The 23253-nt window shown below is 47.0% G+C and overlaps 1 protein-coding gene across 3 annotated transcripts in view; it reads left to right on the top strand.

The window, feature by feature from the left end:
- SLCO3A1 (solute carrier organic anion transporter family member 3A1) overlaps nt 1-23253 on the top strand; it is a 370800-nt gene that overhangs the window by 77759 nt on the left and 269788 nt on the right. For all 3 annotated transcript variants that reach the window (XM_055556072.1, XM_055556070.1, XM_055556071.1), the window contains exon 2: nt 3388-3853. In XM_055556072.1, the coding sequence (XP_055412047.1) occupies nt 3388-3853 (466 nt within the window). The remainder of the gene's footprint in view (nt 1-3387; nt 3854-23253) is intronic.

Below are 23253 nucleotides of genomic sequence, written 5' to 3'. Positions count from 1 at the left end.
CCCAGCTCCCTGGCTTGGAAAGTCACAGAGGGACCTGGCATCTAAAATGTTTAAGTGCTTCCTGGGTGCATCCAATCTGAAGGTAGCATTGGAAACCCCTGGGCTAAAGGAGTCTTTTTAAATGTGTGGGGTTGAAAGGAAGCTAACAGGAATTACTGGGCTACTGTTGTTTTTTTTTTTAATAATAAAGGTAAATAGCATAGAGCAGGGGCTCCCCAGCCTCTGGGATCTAATGACAGCTGATCTGAGGTGGAGCTGATGTAATAATAGTAGAAATGAAGTACATAATAAATGTAATGTGCTTGAATCATCCTGAAGCCATGCCCCCAGCCCTTCCACAAAACCGGTCCCTGGTGCGGAAAAGGTTGGATGCGGGTGAATGGAGGTATGTTAACGAGCATAGGGGTGTGTGTGTGTGTGTGGACATTGCAGAGAGGCTGTGCATATGGGATGCTGACACCTGTGCACATATTTAAACATTTGGAGGAAGGCTAGATCCACTGACTTTTATTCCTCCCTTAGCAGCACATGCTCAAGCACTCAGAGGCAGCCCACTCTCCCTAAAGATGTTATTCTGCCTCTAGGACACTTCTCAGATATTCTTGTTCATTTCCATTGCCACGGTACTGACCTTTTCTTCTCCCTTGTCTCAAGAACAAATAGCCCAGCCTCTTTTTCTGCTGGGGTTTACTTCTGTAGTCCCCATTCAATCCATCCTCCACACGCTGACCATACCCGAGTCACCCTCGTGTTTTTAGCACTTTGCTGGTCCCAACATGTGCGTGCTGCACACTAAGTCACCCCAGCCATGTCCAACTCTTTGCGACCCTATGGACTATAGCCTGCCAGGCTCCTCTGTCCATGGGATTCTCCAGGCAAGACTACTGAAGTGGGTTGCCATGGCCTCCTCCAGAGGATCTTCCCAACCCAGGGATCAAACCCGCATCTCCCATGTCTTCCTGCATTGGCAGGTGGGTTCTTTACCACTAGTGCCACCTGGGCAGCCCCAAGGATAAATGGTGACCATGGTTGCGGATGGCCCTTACCTAGCATTTATTCATACAAGTGTTTACTCCTGGCACCAGCTCTCAGAGGCATCACCCTTATCCCCATTTTACAGATGGGACAGTGAAAGCATGGGGTGCCTTTGCCCAAGGTGATTAAGAATCACAGATGGCCCCGGAGCTTTGGTTCTGCACCCCTCTTCTTCCCCGCCTCTCTGGATGCTCTCCGGACATGTAGGGAAAGCCTGCTCTGTGCTAATGGACTTCTCATACTGTTGTGTCTAATCTTCACATCCATCCTGCCTGGTAGGCATTATTATTCCTGTTCCAAAGAAATCAAGGCTTGAAGAGGTTAAGTAACTTGATCAAAGTCCTGAAGCTAATTAAGGAGATCCTAGGTGGGATTCCAGCCAGCTGCCCCTCTCTCCAGGCTCTGCGTTCTTTTCACCACACTGCCTGGATTGTCTGATTCCTCTAGGGTGGCTTCTGTGACTCTGTATAGTCTGTTTACCAACCTACCTTTCCACTCCATATGTTCCATTCCATCATGCAGTCATGCCACCCGGCATCTGCTCACCCAGTTGCTTTTGCCTGGAGTGTTCTTCCCTGCCCAACTAGGGCTCCCATGACAGGGACTCCTGTACGGCCGATAATACCCTGTGTGGAAACCGCACACTGCAGGACAGGGAGGCGGTTTGCGTTTTCTCTGAAGGAACCCTAAAATAATGCATCTCCTCTTCACCCTCCTACGTGATTTTGCATCATGAATGTAGCATGTACCCAGCACACACGTCTACCTTCCTGCTAGGGGGGCATCTTGAGGCCAGGTGTCATCCCTTCCTCCTGTTTCCTTTGTTTCTATTTTTGTTGGAGTATAGTTGCTTTACAACGCTGTGTTAGTCTCTGCTGTACGGGGTGAATCAGCTATGTGGATACACATATCCCCTTTTTGGATTCCCTTCCCATTTAGGTCGCCACAGAGCACTGAGTCCCGTCCTCCTGTTTCTGTCTTTTGTGTCCTGGGCATTGTGAAGCCAACAGCAGATATTCAGTAGATATTCGTTAAACAAATGAGGGGCAGACAGGGATGCAAAGGTGGGGAAAGTCATCAAACTGTTTGACCCAAGGAAACTCGATACAGCTGGAGTGCACAGAACAGTCAGGAAAATATTTACCTGATGGCCTTGAGAGAAATGTCCAGTGTTTGGAAATTTCCAGAAGGAAGTGAAGAGCTAATGATTATCCTACTGAGCTAATCTGGCTTGTCCATTTTGCCTATCCCAGGTTTTTTTCTCTTTGTAATTTTATTTCCTTCAATATGCTTTGCTAATTACCTCCTGGTAAAAAGCCCAAGAGTCCTATACCTCCAGCATGGACTTGAGAGATAAGATGTAGTTGGGAGACAGTCTGTGAAAGATGTGCCTTTTAAGACTTTCACCGGACTCCTGCAGAAAGGAAAGGCTACCCACTCCAGTATTCTGGCCTGGAGAATTCCATGGACTGTATAGTTTATGGGGTCACAACGAGTCCGACACGACTGAGTGACTTGCACTTTCACAAGCCCTAAACGGGGCGGCTGTGGGATGGGGGAGGTGGTTCTTACGCCTAGACGCAGAATCTTGCAGGATGGAAACAGATGCCAAGAAAACTTCTTTGCCTGTGGGAAAGTTAATTCTTTAACCATTTAATTAGGGTTAATGTTAATGTTAGTCGCTCAGTCATATCCGACTCTGTCGAACCCCCCTGGACTGTAGTCTGCCAGGCTCCTCTGTCAATGGAATTCTCCAGGCAAGAATACTGGAGTGGGTAGCCGTTTCCTCCCCTAGGGATCTTCCCGACCCAGGGATTGAACCCAGGTCTCCTGCATCGCAGGCAGATTCTTTACCATCTGAGCCCCCAGGAATGAACGGTTAGCATACCGAGTAGATGGTTTTTGGACTCAAGGTGTAAAGCACTTGGCTGCTGCTGCTGCTAAGTCACTTCAGTTGCGTCCAACTCTGTACAACCCCATGGATGGCAGCCCAACAGGCTCCCCCGTCCCTGGGACTCTCCAGGCAAGAACACTGGAGTGGGTTGCCATTTCCTTCTCCAGTGCGTGAAAGTGAAAGTGAAGTCGCTCAGTCGTGTCTGACTCTTAGCGACCCCATGGACTGCCGCCCACCAGGCTCCTCTGTCCATGGTATTCCCCAGGCAAGAGTACTGGAGTGGGGTGCCATCGCCTTCTCCGAAAGCACTTGGCACAGGTGGTCAAAACAAAGCAAATCAACAGGCTCGGTGGGAGGGTTTAGGATGCGCAGGTGTGCTGTGCTGCGCTGCGGGAAGGGGACCTCCCGGGGGGCTTTCCATCAGCACGGGCCTTGAGACTGCGTTCTGCACCCCACAGGTGAGCGTCCTCACCACCCTGGAGCGGAGGTTCAACCTGCAGAGTGCCGACGTGGGCGTGATCGCCAGCAGCTTCGAGATCGGGAACCTGGCGCTCATCCTCTTCGTGAGCTACTTCGGGGCGCGCGGGCACCGGCCACGCCTCATTGGCTGCGGCGGCATCGTCATGGCACTGGGGGCACTGCTGTCGGCGCTGCCCGAGTTCCTGACCCACCAGTACAAGTACGAAGCGGGCGAGATCCGCTGGGGCGCCGAGGGCCGCGACGTCTGCGCCGCCAACGGCTCGGGCGGGGACCAGGGCCCCGACCCGGACCTCATCTGCCGTAGCCGGACCGCCACCAACATGATGTACTTGCTGCTCATTGGGGCCCAGGTGCTCCTGGGTATCGGTGCTACCCCCGTGCAGCCCCTGGGCGTCTCCTACATCGACGACCACGTGCGGAGGAAGGACTCCTCGCTCTACATAGGTAGGCGTTGCGCCAGCGCCCGAGGGTCCGCGGTTCCCTTTGTGGCTGTGTAGGGGGCCACGGCGTGTGAACAGAGGAAGGAAATTTGGGCCCTAGAACTTTAAGTTTAGTCCGGAGCTTTCATTCTCAGACTGGGGGTGTTTGGGGAAAATGCTTATGCCTGAATTGCACACCCCAGAAAATTCTGGGGGTCTTTGGGGTGCAGCCTGGACTTGTAATTTTTTAAAGAGCTCCCCAGGTAACTCCAGCGTGCAGCAGAATTTGACTTCTGCTGTGCATGAGCATTAAAAGCCTGGGAAGAGGGAGGAGGAGATTGGGGGCAGTTTTAAATATATATATTTATCTGCCTTTGTGTGTGTGTGTTTGGACTTTGGGCGGCCTGGTATTTGCCACCAAGGAATCCTTGGGGGTCTACACATTAGAAACCCCTGTTTTTAATCATCAAAATGACCTCCTGGTCATTGTCTTATTAAAGCTCAAAGATAAAAGTGATTGCAAATGCCCAGCATTTGGTATTATTCAAAGTTAGTAACTTTGTGTGTGTATGTAAATTTTTTTCTGCTGTAATGGGGTTATTTACTAGAACCGGATATTGGGGACGAAATAAGGTACATGTGAACTTTTGAAAAAATTTGTTTTGTGCTACAGTGACTTCTGTTATTTTATACTGGAAGGATGGAAACCATCTGCCAGCGTTGGGGTTAAGAAACATCCAGGGGTTGAATTACACTTATAGCAAATGGGCTTCTCAGTCACTGCTTCTGGGCACTATTGCATGGTCATTTGTAGGGCAAGGGCCGGCCTGCCGAGCATCTCCGTTTTCTTGTTTACTGCGTTTAATTTTGCCTCCCACCATCTGTTAGCTTCTATGATTTGACCCCAGTCACTGGGTGCTTAAGCTTTGGGAAGAAAGTAAAATAAATTACCAACACCTGCAGAAGTTCTGTGCCTCCCGAAAGCAGTGTGCCTTGGAGCATAAAGTTAATTACAATATGGAGGTTTAGGTTAAACTAGAACTTGAACAGAATTCGTCAAAAAGCCTCCTACCTGCCAAGTTTCCCCCATACGCTGCCCAGGCTGTCTGAGACAGGAGGGTTCAAGGCAGTTACCCCCTGAATGCTGATTGTCCTCGGTGACTTCATGTCCTACCTGTGAGGTAGATGACTCTATTGAATGCATACGTCGTATGTCTTAACCCTCTGTGAACAGGCTCTAGAGTAGAAAGGTGGAGAGTATGCATCTCCCCCTAAAAGGGTGGAGAGCTTGTGGGCCTGGTCACAGCCTACCTGTGGAACACACAGGATTGATGGCTAGTCCCTCCACCCTGTGCTTAGGGGTTTCCGTAATTGTGTCTGGAGGTGGGCGCAGTGGGGAGAGGGGTCTAAGGAAATCATTTGCATTTTGATGCTTTTAAGGCTTCAGTGAAAACCCCTCCAACATGAGTCTGCTGCAGGCCAGGGAATGGGCCACAGCCTGTAGCCAAAATAGTCTTCTCGGGTCCAGCCGGGCCACTGGACTGTGACTTGACTGATACCACTCTGGTACCCCAGCATAGAGAGATTTTGGAAGCAGTAACAGTAAGTAGATAAATCAGAGCCCAGGCAAGGAAAAGGGTAGCGAAACGCTGAGCTCTTGTGTCTCATGATGAAATCAAGTAGAAAAATGTCTCCCTGGCATCTCTCCTGAAGCCACAGGTGAGGTGGATGACCTCTGCTTGGAGCCCACGCCTGGAGCTTGCACACTCAGCGTCCTCTTGTGGAAGTTTACCCTGATGCTGCTGCTGCTGCTAAGTCGCTTCAGTCGTGTCTGACTCTGTGCAACCCCATCCCTGGGATTCTCCAGGCAAGAACACTGAAGTGGGTTGCCATTTCCTTCTCCAATGCATGAAAGTGAAAAGTGAAAGTGAAGTCGCTCAGTCATGTCCGACTCTTAGCGACCCCATGGACTGCAGCCCACCAGGCTCCTCTGTCCATGGGATTTTCCAGGCAAGAGTACTGGAGTGGGGTGCCATTGCCCTCCCCATTACCCTGATGAGTCAGGCATTTTCCAACACTGATGGGGCCTGGTTCATAGGTCAAGCTTAGGATAAGGACTCATTTCGGTTTTGTGAGAGGTCTAAGCTTGGGCTATTGGGCTGACCGTAGTAGGCACAGCCCTTCTCTCGTTCTGAGACTTTTCCTCTGGGATTTACAATGACTCTCTAGTAGGAGGAACGTCTCAACCAGATTTCTAGCTAGGCCTCCTTTTCCTCTCTGAGAGTTTAGCATTCCCAGAGTTGGGAGTGTGTCTGTGTGGTGCGTGGGCAGCTTGGTGGCGTCTGGCCAGATTCCAAGACATGACAGTCCAGGGCTGTGAGCAGGCCTTCCCGAGTGCTTCTGAGCTGGTTTCTTGGGTCTGTGTTTTGAGCAACAGAGAGCAAGCTTCTGCACAGATTGGCCTCTGTAGGTGGCCTTTTGTTCCCTGCATGGTTGGAATTCTCCAGGAACAATTTAAGAAGGCCATGCATATGCAGAGCATAACTGATCCGATCGTTTACTGTACAAGTCATAAAACATGTTTGTGACCATGGGACTGTTTTGGCGTTTATCTCCTGTAAGAGGGAGCTAGTTTCTGAAGCTGTTTAATTTGGCTTCGGGAAGTATTTAGGGGAGCTGACCGAATGGAATAGGTATGAATTATGACGTCTTAACTCCCTGCAGGAGGACAGTCTGAAGGGACTGGCCGGCCCTGGGAGGTAGGTGTCAATGGATGCCTGTCACCCGTCAGGGTGGAGCAGCCTGTGTGCCCCTTGGTTCTGCCCCTGCGGACCTGGTTGAGAGAGGCCCACGGCCAGCCATCTGATCACAGGCCTGACATGTGAGTGTGAACTGGGATTGAAAGGGTTTTAAACCCTGCACGTGTGAAGCACAGGCGGCTCACGGCTGCTTCTTCCCCAGGGGTGTCAGCGTCAATCCAGCCACAGGCCACTGGTGACAAGTCCTACCCCTTGAATAACTCCTCTTAGCTTTTTGGTTACATGAAATCCTGTGTTTCTGCATCGGTACGCTTCTGCATTGGTGACTCATGATGGGTCACCTGTATCGTGAGTCACCAGCTGGGAGCCATCAGCACATCCACGGCCGTGACCTAGACCCCCTACGGCCAAGGGGAAAGGGAAGCCTTCCCTCTCGAATCAAGCTGATATTTTCCACCCAAGTGACTGCTCCAGCCTCTTGAGGCTGAGTTACTGCCAAACTCCCGGATTCCTTGATGGTCATTCACAAGGGGCTTCTAGGGCTGGCACCATTCTGCGGCCGCTCCTGCCCAGCCTGGGGAGGGAGCCAGGGGAACTCATTACCAGGGACAAAACCTGATGAATGGGGACACCGCTCTGCTGGCAGACTTCTCAGGACCACACAGTGTGGAGCCAAGCCTCACGGCCCAGCCGGAGGGTCACCCGGGGGTGGCACGTGGCGCTTTCTACCCAGAGGGACTGATGGAGCAGAGTGGCGGGGGGACCGTGAGAGGTGGGGGCGTGAGTGGGGTCCACCAGCCGACCTCTGGGAGCTGCTCCTACTACTCACGCATGTTCTGACCTTCCATGAGCTCAGCTTTCTCAGCTACTCTGTTTCTCCGAGTTCAGACACAGCCTGTTGCATTGTAGGCAAGAGTAAGTAGGCTAATGGAATGGACTCGCCGGCTCCTTTCATTAGGTTGCTATGTCAATCTGTTGGTGCCTTGTTTTTTTTTTCCCTTTGGGAAGGAAAAGGCTCCAAAGGAGAGTGGTAAGGTTTGTTTGTTTTTTTTAATAACTTTATTTCTAGTTGAAAAGTATTACATGTTCACTGTGAAAAGTATAGAAAAAGAATCATTTAAGAATAATTACTCTTAGCTTTATGTTTATAAATCCTCCTTTTCTGCATTGTTATGCTTTTCTCCACACAAAAGAGGTTTTTATCATAAACATATTTTGCTACTATATTTCTCTCTCAATATTTCTTGAACATTTCCCTGTGTCATTCAATATTCTTCAATGATGATCTTTCTGCATACATCATATTCTCTTGTGGATCTGTACCATAATATTAAATGCCCTCTATCATTGAACATGCATTTTTTTTTTTTAAGTTTTGCTCTTATAAAACAAAGCAGACAAGTGCACTGTAATTCTGAAAGGTTAAGTAACTTGCCTAAGATAATGAACGGGGCTGAGCACAGGATCTGAGAGTGGCCTTTGTTTTGGTACATCTGGGACAGGGCTGAGGTGGGTGGGGCAGGGGACAGAGGGCTGGGGGATGCTCCAGGGAGTCGGGAGCATGTGAGGGCATTTCCCTAAGAGAGCCTGAAGCCTCTCTTAGGGAAAAATCAGAGGTGCCCAGAAAGTGAGACGAGAGCTGGGTGTCTCAAATCCAAAGGCAGAGATGCAATTGGAATGGGGGATGGGTGTGAAAGCAGAATACAGAGTTGGGAGGAGAGAGACGGGAGTCCTGACTGACAGTGCACGTCCGGGGTCTGGAAGGACTTTTGCCCTGTTCCATGGTGCTCTGAGTATCGATGGGTGCAGATCAGAGCTGGAGGATTCCGTGTTCCCCGCACCTCTCTCCAGAACTGTGGACAGTGTACTCTCACTTGGCTGTTCATTCCATCGGAATCATGATCACCACCGGGAAATTGCCCTTACGTCGTGTTGGAAATCTGTCTCCTTACAACATTCCGTGCGCTGGCTCTGGTCTGCCCTTTGGGTCCACTTTGGAAAGTGGGGATCCCTCTTCCCTGTTTGGTCTCCCCACAGCTGGCTGAGTGCCAGCCTCACATGGGCAGGGAAGGGCACCTGAAACGTGAGTCTTCTGTGCTAGGACCTCTGTTCCTTACTTGATTCGGTTTCCTCCTACATTCAGCCGCTGTTTCCCTCTTTATGAGGGATGATGCCAAGGCTGGAGGGCTTGTTACTCTGGGGCAGAACCAGGTGAACGGGGCATGCAGGCTTTGGGTGCTGTATTGCTTTGCTAGGGCTGTGTTATGTAACACCACAGACTGAGTGGCTTAAACCAGTGGTCCCCAAACTTTTTTCTTAGCACCAGGGACCGGTTTTCTGGAAGACAATTTTTCTGCCAACCCAGTTGGGGGAAGGTGGTTTCAAAATGATTCAAATACCTTACATTGATTGTGTACTTTAATAATAGAAATATTAATAGGATAATCAGTTCAGTTCAGTCACTCAGTCATGTCCAACTCTTTGCAGCCCCATGTACTGCAGCATGCCAGGCCTCCCTGTCCATCACCAACTCCTGGAGTTTACTCAAACTCATGTCCATTGAGTCAGTGATGCCATCCAACCATCTCATCCTCTGTTGTCCCCTTCTCCTCCTGCCCTCAATCTTTCCCAACATCAGGGTCTTTTCCAGTGAGTCAGCTCATCACATCAGGTGGCCAAAGTATTGGAGTTTCAGCTTCAACATCAGTCCTTCCAATGAATAGTCAGGACTGATTTCCTTTAGGATAGAATGATATATAGATATAATGATGATAAATAGAAACATATAAGTTAAGTAATATAAATATAATAATAAATAAATAAATAGAAATATTATGATTGCATTAGTTCCACCTCAGATCATCAGCACTAGATCCTGGAGGTTGGGGACCCCTGGCGTAAGCAGTGGAAGATTTATTTTCTCACAGTTATGGAAGCTGCAAGTCCAAGACCCTGGTGTCGGCGCCGGCTCCCTCGGAGGCCACCTCGCTTGGCTTGCAGATGCCGGCTTCTCCCCTGTGTCTGCACGTGGTCATCCTCCTGTGTGCTTGCAGGTCTGGTATCTCTGTGTGTGTCCTGATTTCCTCCCCTTCCAAGATCACCAGCCAGATTGAGGTAGGATTCACCCATATGATCTCATGTAACCTCAGCTCCCTCTTTAAGGCCCTATTTGCAAATGAGTCACGTGCTGAGTAACTGGGGGTTAATGCTTCAACATATGAATTGTGGGGGCATGATTCAACTCATAACAGGAACCAGGGGGACAAGACCTCTGCCCCTTTCGTCCTAACTTCTCTATAAAGAACTGCATTGTCATGTTTGTTTGGTTCCCAGTAATCAAGGAATTATTTGAGAATGTAGTTTTTTTAAAAAACTTATTTTGCAACAATTACAGAATCACAAGCTGTTGCAAAATGCATGGAAGTTCTCTGTACACCCATCCAGTTTCTCCCCATGATACTATCTTGCATCACTGTAGTACAGTATCAAAATGGGGGTGTGAACATGAGTATAATCCGTGGGGTGTATTCAGATTTTCAGTATTATGTACAGTGATTCGTGTGTTTCTGTCTGTGCCTATGTAAAGTTCTGTGCGATTTTATTACATGTGGATGATGATGTTTTAAAAACGCAGAATGGGGACTCCCCTGGTGGTCCAGTGGATAAGGCACAGGGGTTTGATCCCTGGTCTGGGAAGATCCCACATGCCTCAGAGCAACAAAGCCTGAGAGCCATAATTACTGAGCCCGTCCGAGTGCTGCAGATATGGAAGTGTGCATGCCTAGAGCCCATGCTCCGCCACAAGAGAAGCCTCTGCAGTGAGAAGCCCCTACATGGTTAGAGAGTAGCCCCTGCTTGCCACAACTAGAGAAGGCCCGTGCAGAGGAATGAAGGCCCAGCCCAGCCAAAAATAAATGCATAAATAATTTTACTAAAAGGAAAAATTGCAGAATGGGATTAAGATGAAACCAGATCATTCTGAGTCGTGTGTGTTTCACACACACACACAAACACACACACACACACAGGAAGATGCAGAGATAGAGAGAAGGCTATACGTAGAGTGGGAGTCGACTGGAGGAAATGGATTCTTTGAGAAGGGCTTGTTCATTCCCAAGAATGGGATCCTTCCAGGGTACCTGAATACACGGAGCAGTTCCTCCAGTTGGGAGGCACATCTATGAGACACCAATATGTCACATTTTCTTTGTTTACCACTTCTGTTGAAACCCACCGGAGCCCTCCACGTTCCAGTTAATGATGCAAAGAGAATTATTCTCAGATTTCATCTGCCAAGTGTTTGTTTAGCACAAAGGTCACTAATATCAGGCAGCAACCAAAGAGAACTAAATTTCTCTTCCGAGCCCTGGGAGTCCAGAGTTATTTTGCCTCTGATGAGTTTTTATTTTAACTTGACATTGGGTAAAATGTGTTTTAACTCTCCAAAGAGTGTGGGTCGGGTATGGATCAAATACACTGTGATTGCAGTTCATCTGAAAAAATAATTAAAAAGCCATCCCTTGTGGGAGCAAGCACAGCTCGTTATATTCTTGCAGCTTCACTGATATTGAAGTTCCCCCTGTTAATTTCTATTTTTGTAAATAAATGACACTGTAAAACCAGTCAATTTGTTTTGGCTGGGTTCCATTCCTTCCTTCTCCCCAGTTACTGGTCACATGCCATTTTTAGTGTGTTTTAGCAACTTGCTAGGAGACGTGTGTGTGTGTGGCTCTTATCTGGCACTTCCATATTCCCCGGGCTGGTGGATAGTTCTCATTCATTCTCAGCTGCTCATAATTTATGCCCTAGGATTCATGGGATCACTGCCATGCTCCCTGCCTGGGTGACCTTGGGCAAGACTCTGAGTTTGGGCTCTGATGGTCTTGAGATTCAAATCCTGGCTCCTCCACTGACCTGCCCACCAGGATTTTGGACACATTTTCTGTTAACCTGAGCCTGTTTCCTTATCAATAAAATGAGCTTGGAATCTACCAAGCGAGGCTTTGCTTGGATATTAAGTATCATGCCATGGTGGAGGCCAATAACCACTGCCCTCTTCATCTTTGTGGATGTATTGTCTCCATTTCCAGGTGTATAAACAGGAGGCAGGAAAAAGCAATTGACTTATTTAAATACTAGGACAGGTCTTTTGATAAGAGTGATTGATTGGATCTTGATTTTCAGTCCAGACATCATCCATCTAGTAGATCTTAGATGAGCAACCTCCTCCATCCTGAATTAAATCAACAGGGCTCTTATTTGCCTGCAGACCCCTGCCTGTGGCTCATCTCAAAATGCAGAAAGTGCTACGGCTGCCCCAAGCAGCAGGCGACCTGGTTTGTATTAAGTCAGAGGCACCCCAGAGTATGGCCATTGCCCTAATGTGATATATTGACGGCTTTCTGGGTTCCAGCACATTGCTTCTTAATTTGCTTCTTAATATTTGTTCAGTTTTTAAAAGAATGTTTTCTTGTCTTAGTAAAATTGGGAAAAACAAAATAGAATAAGTACATATAAATAATTTTTAAGCAGATACCTATAGAAAATTGTCAATGTTTAGATGTATTTTCTTCCAGCCTTTTTTCTTCTTTTATAATATTTGTTTATTTGGCTGTGCCAGGCCTTAGTTGAGGCATGTGGGATCCAGTTCCCTGACCAGGGATTGAACTCAGCTCCCCTCCATTGGAAGGCATAGTCTTAACCACTGAACCACCAGGGAAGTTCTCAGCCATTTTTTTTCCTTTGCATTTAGTTTTACTTCGTTAAGACCATACTCTAAGTAAACTTGCTTTCTGCCAATGAAAAACTTTTTTTGTGTCTCATGAACAGTCAACATCATTTTAGATGACCGCACCGTGTTTTGCTAGAAAATCTGGAATGAGTTGGGTAGACGTTTGGGTGATGGATACTTCTGTGACTGTAGCCTCATCCACATTTGCTGAAGCTCAGGTTGGTTCAGATAGATTCACTGGGAGCTGGAAACCAGCTGTTTGGCCTTGCTGTGGCTTTTTCCAGAAGGTAAGTGAGGAGGCATAAGGTGTCATGAAAAGAGACTTTGGGCCACAGTGAGTGTTGGTGCCCTTGTCTTGAGGACCCCTCCCACATCTGCTGCATGCACGTGTGTGTGGTCACTCATATCCGACTTCTTGTGACCCACCCCCAGACTGTGGCCCGTCAGGCTCTTCTGTCCATGGAATTTCCCAGGCAAGAATACTGGAGGGGCTTGCAATGCCCTCCTCCAGGGGATCTTCCCGACCCAGGAATCAAACCCGAATCTCTTACATCTCCTGCATTGGCAGGCGGGTTCTTTACCGCTAGTGCCACCTGGAAGGGACTGTAGGTAGAGGAAGAAGAATCCTCTTGAAGGTTCCCTGAAGGGAGCATTGGGAAACCAATCCTGTATAGGGCTGGTTGGGGCTTGTGGATGTTGATTCTGTGTGTGAAAGCATCTTTGCTCAGGGATTTTAATTTTTTCTTTTCAAATTAATTTTTTTTTCCGGCCAAGCCATACAGCATGCTGGATCTCAGTTCCCTGACAAGGGATTGAACCCGTGGAAGTTCAGAGTGTTACAGTGGAAGCTCGGAGTGTTAACCACTGGACCACCAGGGAAGTCCCGTGCTCAGGGGTTTGGGAACACAGCATCATAGTGTTTGATAGACAGAGAGGAAGACCAGAGAGGGCCCAGGCTGACCTAGAGAAGATTCCTGGGGACGGTGAAGATGCACGGAAGGGAATTTTCCTTCCTTAAGCACCTGAGTCTCCCGTTCGTTACTTCTTTACCACAACCCTCTTGCTGCACTTGGTGGGTGACAACAGACCCCTTTCCACTATTTTCCTTCTTGACTGTAACACAGGTATTACGGTTCAATGAAAGTTTTGGAGGTGTTGTATTTTCCTGAATAACATGCATCTTCTTTTCTTTAGTTTACTTCTGACCTTTTACTTCCCCTTTCTCAGATAGTCTTGGCTTGACTTCCTTTTTTCCTTTCAGCTACAGGAGCTTTCTGCAAGAGCAGACACCATGAAGGGTTTGGTTTCTGTAGACGGTTGCGACTTGCTGTTGTTAGATTTGGGGTTATAGGTTAATGACCTTCCTCTTCAGTGGGATGTGAGTTCTTCATCGCTAGAGAATTCTTTGGTGTTACAATGCTTCACAGAAGAGTCTGTGTTATGGTTGGTTGTTTTGGTCTGTCTAGAACCTCATTGCTTTCACTAGGAAACTGGATCTCCCATTCTGGGTGGTTCTTATGGACTGCCAGAGATGAGAAGAGATGGTTCAGGCATGGCCAGACATGACACAGAGAAAGACTCTGGTCTGCAATGATTGGCCCCAGGAGTGAGGCAACCAGAGTCCACCATGAGGTTTGAAAAATGGACTGGAGGGCTGGGTGGGGGCTAGAGAGAGATCTCTTACTTTCTCTTCCAGGACTGAAAGCTGTAATACCTGTGTATGCCCACAGATTCCAATGTCCATCTTTGTTTTCACATGAGCTGAACTTGATTTCAAAGGAAAGTAGACCACCGGGAATGAGAGAGGGCACATGGGCTCCCTGGATCCCGCCATGCCTGAAGCTTGAATTCCAACTGGCGTTCTCCTGAGAATTCCCCTGAGCACATAAAATATCCCATCCAGCATTTGCAGTCAAATGTTGTAGACTAGGATCCCACGTAAGCTGCTGTTCAGTCGCTTCAGTCGTGTCCAACTCTCTGCGACCTTGTGGACTGCAGCCAGCCAGGCTTCTCTGTCCACGGGGTTTTCTAGGCAAGAATACAGGAGTGGGTTGCTGTGCCCTCCTCCAGGGGATCTTCCCGACCCAGAGATTGAACCCGGGTCTCCTGCATTGCAGGCAGGGTCTTTACCACTGAGCCACCAGGGAAGCCCCAGGATCCTGCCTGTGCTAAGTCACTTCAGTTGCGTCAGACTCTTTGTGACCCTATGGACTGTAGCCCACCAGGCTCCTCTGCCCATGGGATTCTCCAGGCAAAAACACTGGAGTGGGCTGCCATCTCTTCCTCCAGAGGATCCTTCCTAATGCAGCTTAAATGCTGGTCATGTCAGATCAGAGTTGGACTGGATTGATGTCCTCTTGAGGTCTGACTAAGCACCTTCCCACAGGGTTGGTGTTTCAGTCCTCATGTAAGACAGCTGGCTGGTGATCAAAACACTGGCTGCTCATAATGTTCTTACTCTAAAGAACTAATGAACGCATGGCCCTTTACATCCAATCAAAGGGTTAGGTTGAAGGTTCTGGTTTATTCTCCTTTTCTTTATTTCATAGACATTTAAGATAAGATGCAGGATAGGGACCCTGAGGCCGAAAGTATGCCCCTTCCACTTTCTCCCTACCCACTCCCGCCTCCCCTGGAAAAAAAAAAATTAAAAGTATTTAAAAATAACCTGGCGGCAGGTTTTGTGCAGGAACAATAAGTAGTTAATAGCAAATTGCTTATGTGGGCAGGAGAGTGTTGAGCCCATGAAACTTATTCAGCGGTGCTATTTATTGGATGGAAAAAACATAACCAACCCTGGCTGCTTCGCACGGCTCTGCTCGCCAAAGCTACCCTTACTTCCTCTAATGACTTCATAGTGTCAGGAATGAATAAACTAAATGAATATGTTCCAGTCCCAGTTCAGCTTTGCCATTTATTTTTGCCAAGCCGTGTGTGTGTGTGGTGTGTGTGTATAGGCACATGCTTGTTTTTGCCCACTTGGCAGATAAAATGTGAAGATTCTAAAGCATTCAGTGTCTCAAGGACACTCATAAGAACTTTTAATTGCTTTTTAATTAAAAAAATTTTATTCTGTATTGGAGTACAGTTGATTAACCGAGTTGTGTTATAGGGAGCTCAGCTCGGTGCTCTGTGGTGACCTAGATGGGTAGAAGGGGGTGGGAGGAAGGTCCAAGAGGGAGGGAATAGATGTGTACATTTAGCCAATTCGCTTCGTTGTACAGCAGAACCTAACACAACATTGTAAAGCAACTATACCCCAATAAAAACAAAACCTAATGTGTTGGTTTCAGGTACACAGCAGACCGATTCAGTTGTACATTTACATGTATTTATTCTCTTTTCAAATGCTTTTCTCCTTTAGGGTATTATAGACTATTGAGCAGAGTTCCTTGTGCTATATAGTGGGTCCTTTTTGATTATCTGTTTTAGACACTGATAGAAAGTTACATGTAATCTTGAGAATTGCACTTGGTGAATTTGCCTGGAGGATGTCAAGAGAAACTGAGTGCTGCTTAAGTGGACTATTTGACACTAAAGGTTGTTGGATGTGCTTTAGGGGGAGTTGTCCACGACCTTTTAAGGTGGTATGGAGATACATGTACACTTGGCATGGAGCCTCTCACTGGATTCTCCAAGAGGTTTTTGACCCCAGAAAGGTTAAAACCCCTGAAAGTCCTTATGTTGAGCAGACCCTGATGACCGGAGACGGGGGATGAGATAAACCAAGAGAGTCGAGGTGATGGGTTGTATGGTGTGACGGATGGCATTTGGGGGCTGGGTTGTGGTTCACTGCTCAGTCCTCAACTTGCTCTGTTCCCTGGGGAGACACTATACTTACGACAGGAAGCATTTGGAGCGTCACTTAGGCAATTGTGGTGAAAAGTCAGAATGTGTTCTCAGTGGTACTGGAGACACCCTCTCAGCCCTCATCCCCCTGTTCCTTTCCCTCCAACCCCCCAAAATAAATTCTTTGGAGGCTGAAATTTTCCATCCCTTCTTTCAGCCTAAACCTGGGTGTTCTGGATAATATTCAGCAAATTTTCTGTGCCAGTTTGATGCACAGACAGGAAAAATCAAAACTTTTCCTTTTTTTGCTCTAAAAGCAAAAACATTTTAAAAATGCGCTTGGATCATTAATGGAATCTGAACTCTCAAAGTCAAAACTTTCCATGTGTTCTTACTAAGGAAAATTCTTTTGGGGCAATTAAAAGGAAAATAAATAGGCAAAAAGTTGTGAGGGGTCTCCAAAAACTCATCTGAGAATGCTAAATCCCCCTATCCAAATTAAAAAGATGCAAATGAGCTTATTTACAAAGCAGAGCCTCACAGACATAGAAAATAAGTTTACAGTTATCAAAGAGAAAAAGGGAGAGGAGATCAGTTAGGTTGTAATGAACATATCCCTCTGCTTGGACTCAGTAGTGTCTGACTTTGCAACCCTGTGGACTGTAGCCTGCCAGGCCCCTCTGTCCATGGCGTTTCCCCAGCAATGATACTGGAGGAAGTTGCCATTTCCTACTCCAGGGGATCTTCCTGACCCAGTGATCGAACCCTCATCTGATTCTTTACCACTGTGCATTGGAGAAGCTCAGTGAGCATAGATGCACTTACTTTATATAAAGTAGGTAACCAACAAGGACCTACTGTATAGCACAGGGAACTATACCAAGGGAACTATACTAAGGGAAAAGAATCTGGAAAAAATACACATACATGTAAAACTGAATCATTGTGCTATGCATTTCAAACTAACTAACATATTGTGAATCAATTACACTTCAATTAAAAAAAATCAGCTGAGGACGTAAATCAACTTGGCAGACTTTCTGTGGGTAATATTTTATCCCAGAGTTTTTAGGATAGTTGCTGCATTTGAGAAACCTTACTGCCTTTACCAATTACCATTGCCTCTTATTTCAAGTATGAGAGATACAGGGTGGGGGCTTGGAGTTGAGCTCATCGTAATCGCTCTCCAAGGAAACATGCTTTTCCCCCTTTCTCTCCAAGGTTCTAAGCATGTGATGCAAATGGATGTGATTTCCCACTGCCTCCCCTTCTGGGCAAGGCATTATTACCATAAGCACATTCACAGCTGCCCACCTGCCTCGTGGGTTGTTAATGGAGTTTACAAAGGGAATTTGGATTCCCAGCAAGAGACCTCATTAACACAGCAAGGATCTAATAGATTCAAAAATTGTGTATGGACACTGGGAACCTTTCGAAACCCAGTGGTGTTTATTCTTAGATCTAGATCATTTCCCCTACCTTGGCCTCAGTCTGTACATTTTGTATCACGGGGGGAAACTCTTGTCTTGATCCAGCCAGACCAACTGTATTGGTTTAAGTTAAGCATTAATGCTTTGTGATTCTGGGACTAAAGACAAGATTCAAAAGCCATTGGGCTGTATAAAGGACAAAATGTCTCCCACACTGGTACTTTTGTTTTATTTTTTTTAATACCGGCCTTGTTACTGGCTGTGAGCAAGTGTTTAATTTTAGGATCCCTTGTTGTCACCAAGAACACTTAGCAGCTGTCAGTTTGTTTAGACAAGTGTGTTAAGCACCCACGGGTTTGGATAATGACCACACTGACACTCGGTACACTAGCTCTCACTTGTGGACTGCTTGCTGTATGTCAAACGGGAAACAGGAGCTGTGCATGTGGTCACCCTTGTTCCTAGGATTGTTACTCTCAGTGTACCAATGAGGAATCTGAGGCTGAGGGAGGCTGAGCAACTTGTCCAGGGTCTTACAACTAGCAGGTGGCAAGGCCCGGTGGCACAGTGGTAAAGAACTCGCCTGCCAATGCGGGAGATGCAGGTTCTATCCCTGGGTTGGGAAGATTGCCCTGGAAAAGAAAACAGAAACCCACTCCAGTATGCTTGGCCGGAAAGTTCCAGAGGAGCCTGGCAGGCTACAGTCCATGAGGCTGCAAAGAGTCAGACATGATTTAGCAACTAAACAACTCCATTACCCTTTATCTTTCCCACCATAGGCTCCCCTCCCATGTCCATAGACAGTATGATATGCCACCAGCATAAATAGGACCCCAAGTCTGCTATGCTGCTAAAAATGGCTTAACTACATAATTTTCTTTGTCTCTCTCTCTCTCTTTTTTGCTATACTAAATACCTAAAGCTGTGGGTTGTTTTAGCAGTAAAGTATGAAATGGTGATGAGTTTCTGGGCCAGGAGAGGTCTCATGGGTACAGACCGCTCGGGCCCTGGTTTTCCCCGTGGGAATTTTTAAACTCTCATCAGATAAAGCTTTGTTCCCACCAGAAACCCCACGTGACTTGTTTTCACAATCTCCCCGTAGTAGAGCGAGAGAAGCACCCGCCCCAGACGGTTTTGTTTACATTGGAGACCTAGCAACGTTTAATTGGTGAACATTCACCCCTGTTATGCAACTTGGACTTGACTTGTTTTCACTCCCAAGCTTGGCTCTGCTGCCTTGCTTTTCTGTGTAAGTTGGGGAGTGATTTTAGAACCTACTAGACCGTAACTGGGACAAAACTGGTGAGAAGGTAGGATGAAAAAGACTTCGTGGACCAGAGATGAATATGGAAGAAAGAAAAAGAACAGGCAGACATCAACAGGTTAAAAGAAGGTCAATTCCCGAGGGCCTTTCTTTCTGGGGAAATAATCGGCCTCCACCGTTGTTCAGCCCAGTGGGGTTTGGAAGAACTTAAAGCATAGAACGTTTATGGAAATGAACTGTGTTAGCAGGATAAGGTAGTTACAGGATGGATCAGATGGTGGCAGAGCCCTCCTTTAGTCAACCTGGGGGACCTGATGTCCAAGTAGATGAACACTGTCCCCCGTACAGGCAGACCTCGGAGAGACCGCAAGTTCTGTTCCAGGCCACTGCAGTAAGGCAAATAGCGCAATAAAGTGAGTTACAAGACTTTATTGGTTTCCCAACACATATAATAGTTATGTTTATACTACTCCATGCGTGTGTGCCTGACCAGTCGCTCAGTCGTGTCTGACTCTTTGCAATGCTATGGCCTATGGACCACCAGGCTCCTCTGTCCATGGCATTTTTCAGGCAAAAATACTGGAATGGGTTGCCATTTCCTACTGCAGGGTAACTTCCTGACCCAGGGGTCAAAACCCACGTTTCTGGCATTGACAGGTGCATTCTTTAACTGAGCCACCTGGGAAGCTCTCCTGTTTATACTGTACTATATTGTACTCAATTATTAAGTTTGCAGTAGCATTATGTCTTAAAAAACCAATGTGTATATCTTAATTAAAAAATATTTTATTGCTGAAACATGCCAACCATCCTTTGAGCCTTCACTGAGTTATAATCTTTTTGCTTCTGAAGGGTTTGAAATTTTGCAAGAATTATCCAAACACGGCAGAGACACAAAGTGAGCAAATGGTGTTGGAAAAATGGTTCCGATAGGCTTGCCTGATGCACGGTTGCCGCCGTGAATTTGTAAAAGTTGCAATATCGGAATTTCCCTGGTGGTCCAGTGGTTAAGAATCTGCCTTGCAATGCAGGGAACAGGGGTTTAATCCCTGTTTGGGGAACTAAAATCCTACACGCTGAGGGGCAACTAAGCTCACACGCCACAACGGCTGTGCCTGAGAGCCACAACCTGAGAGTCCATGTGTCACAGTGAGGGATCTTGCATGAATCAGCAAAAGGTCCTGAGTGCTGCAACTAAGACCTGGCACAGCCAAATAAATAAATATTTTAAAATGCAGTACCTGCAAAGCGCAATGAAGTGAGGTCGTCAAGCCACACTTTACTAAGGTCTTGTTCATGGCCTGTGGACAAGTGACCCCTTTTTTACTGGTCTACTTGGGGGAGTAGAGAGAGGGTTCAGAGGGAAGAAATCAGGTGTGAGTGACCAAGTGTTCAACCCCAGGCAAGAACACTGGAGTGGGTTGCCATTTCCTTCTCCAATGCATGAAAGTGAAAAGGGAAAGTGAAGTCGCTCAGTCATATCCGGCTTTTCGCGACCCCATGGACTGCAGCCTACCAGGCTCCTCCATCCATGGGATTTTCCAAGCAAGAGTACTGGAGTGGGGTGTCATTGCCTTCTTCTCAGTCAGGAATAGAGTTGGAAATTTGGGCAAGTGAACTCTTCCAGTTCATGACTCTGGATCCATATTTCTAACTTTTTTTTTTTTAAGTTTTAATTGTGGCTAAAAAAGTCACAGCATAGAATTCACAATGGTAACCATTTTCAAACGTGCTCTTCAGTAGTGTTACACATACTCACACTATTGTCCATCAGATCTCCAAAACTTCATGATCTTGCAAAACCGAAACCATGTATCCCACTAAACAACTCCCAGCCTCTGACAACCACCCTACTACTTCTGTCTTGATGGGATTGACTGCTGGTTAGCTCATATAAGTGGAATCATAGGGTGTTTGTCTCTCTGTTCACTTTGTATTATGTCCTCAAGGCGCCTCCATGTTGTAACAGGTGCCACAATTTCCTCTTTAAAGGCTGAAGCATATCCCTTTGTATGCGTATTCCCATTCCCAAATGGCTATTTGGTTTAGCCATTCATTCCCTGATGAACGTTTGGACTGCTTCCACTTCTTGGCTACTGTGAATAATGCTGCTGTGAACATCTGTGTGCAACCTATTTCTGGCTTGTTAAATGACATCTACTTGGGTGTCAAGCTCAGCTTAAGTCCAGAATTCATCTCCTTCATTTCCTCCCAAGTTTGCTTTGTCATTGACCTACCATCTTCTTTCCTCCGTCCCCCCCACCCCACATTAAAAGCTACCACCTCTTACTCCTGGAGAATAGAACAGCTACCCACTCCAGTATTCTGGCCTGGAGAATTCCACGGAGACGAGCCTGGCAGGCTAAGTCCATGGGATCGCAAAGAGTTGGACACGATTGAGTGACTTTCACTCACTTCTTACTGGGGGCTTCCCTGGTGGCTCACACTGTAAAGAATCTGCCTTCAGTGTGGGAGACCCAGGTTCGATCCCTAGGTTGGGAAGATCCCCTGGGGGATGGAATGGCAACCCACTCCAGTATTCTTGCCTGGAGAATCCCATGACAGAGGAGCCTGATGGGTTACAGTCCATGGGGTCCCAAAGAGTTGGAAATGACAGGGCAACTAACACTTTCACTTTCACCTCTTATTGGTCACGACTCCTGGAGATCCCTTGTGTCTGGCTCCCAGTTCCCTCTACATTCCCTGCCCCAGACCAGGTTCTCAGTCCCTCTCAGGTAAACACTTGTGTCAACCCCGATTAGTCTTGCTGCTCCCAATCTGGTATGTCTCCAAATTCTTTCCATGGTGCTACTACTCCAAAGCACATTCTGCAATTCTTAGGAATCTGGAGAGAATTTTCTGGAGCCTTTGTTACAGAAGTTCCAGGGCATCTGCATGGAATTTATTTGAAGTTTCATACATGCCCAGTGAAGGATAATAATATGCTTGTATGTATTAATACAGTGCGAGTGTTTTAAATAATAGTACTGTAATTTTTGAGATACTAAAAGTAATTTGACCCTTTTTCACAAGTAGAAGCAGGTTAAATTCAATTGTCTACATTTTATTCATTCACTCATTGATTTAACAAATACTGATTGAGAACTTGAAAGTGTTAGTCGGTCAGTTGTGTCCGATTCTTTGCGACCCCATGGACTATAGCCTGCCAGGTTCCTCTGTCCATGGAATTCTCAAAGCAAGAATACTGGACTGGGTAGCCATCCCCTTCTCCTGGGGATCTTCCCAACTCGGGATTGAACCTGGGTCTCCTGCATCGCAGGTAGGTTGTTTACTGTCTGAGACACCAGGGAAGCCCCGGAGAACTTGCTGTGTGTCACTTAGGGCACTGGGGATCCCTGGAGGAGTCAGACCCACTGCTCCACCCGCCTGTAGGAGTCATGGTAACATTGGCAGATGTTTATATGAGCTTTCTGTGTGCCAGAGACTATATACATATCTTTAGTATATTATCTGGTGTGGTTTCCAAAACAATCCTTTGAGTTAGATTTCATTGCCCGTATTTTATGGAAGGCAGTCAAGACAAACTGAATAACCAGTCCAGTAGGGGACAACGTGGGGATTTGAGCCCCATGGTTCTCTCTCCAATGAAAGTGTTCCCAGCGAATTCTATCAGCAACTGTCACGTAAAGCAAGAGCTCAGAAGATAAGGCAGAATGAAACGCCAGGCTAATAGCGACCCGCCACCACATTTGTCTATGTGGCATTGGAAACCATTGACCAAACGTGCTCAGGAATATTTTACAAGCATAAGTAGTGACTCGGTGCCTTGCAGAAACACAGGCCAGACCACGGCTGCTGTTAGAGAAAAGAAACAGCGTTCAGCTTGTTAAAGCAAAAACGTGTGTAAACTTCACGTCTGAGGTGTCAGATGCTGTTCCCTGATGAGATGCATTATCCAGGCAAGAAAATAACATGGCAAAGACTCTCACCCAGGCTCAGAAAGGAAGGCGATGTCTGAGCTGGATGTTTGGGAGAAACAGTTTCAGAACTTGGGAGTGTTTACAGCTGGGGAGGTGGTGTTGATTTCCTGTGAATCATGGAGGCAGCCCAAGAGGGAGCCCCTCACTTTGTGTGCATGTAGGTGAAGGGAGAAAGCAGAGATTGTTGTTATTCATCACACCTAAGACAGAGCCTGTTCTTTTTCTTCTGGCCTGAGCAGCATGTGGGATCTTAGTTCCGGAATCAGGGATCGAACCTGCACCCCCTGCAGATGCATGGAGTCTTAACCACTGGACCTTCAGGGAAGTCCCAGGCGTGTCCTTTTAAGAAATTTTTTCACTCCGGTTGGAGATAATCAAGCAAATAATCTGTGAGCATTAAATTTTCTAATTTCAAGTCAGGCTGGAAGATGGGGCTCCCCAGCTTGCTGTCTGCAGTGGTAAGCACTTAGAAAGCTGTGAGGGGTGGGCGGCTCCACTGGGCCCCTGTGCT

The sequence above is a fragment of the Bubalus kerabau genome, chromosome 19 (assembly GCF_029407905.1).
Source record: "Bubalus kerabau isolate K-KA32 ecotype Philippines breed swamp buffalo chromosome 19, PCC_UOA_SB_1v2, whole genome shotgun sequence".
Classification (NCBI taxonomy): Eukaryota; Metazoa; Chordata; class Mammalia; order Artiodactyla; family Bovidae; genus Bubalus; species Bubalus kerabau.
Note: the sequence above shows the minus strand (reverse complement) of the source record. Positions and strands in the feature narration are given on the sequence as shown.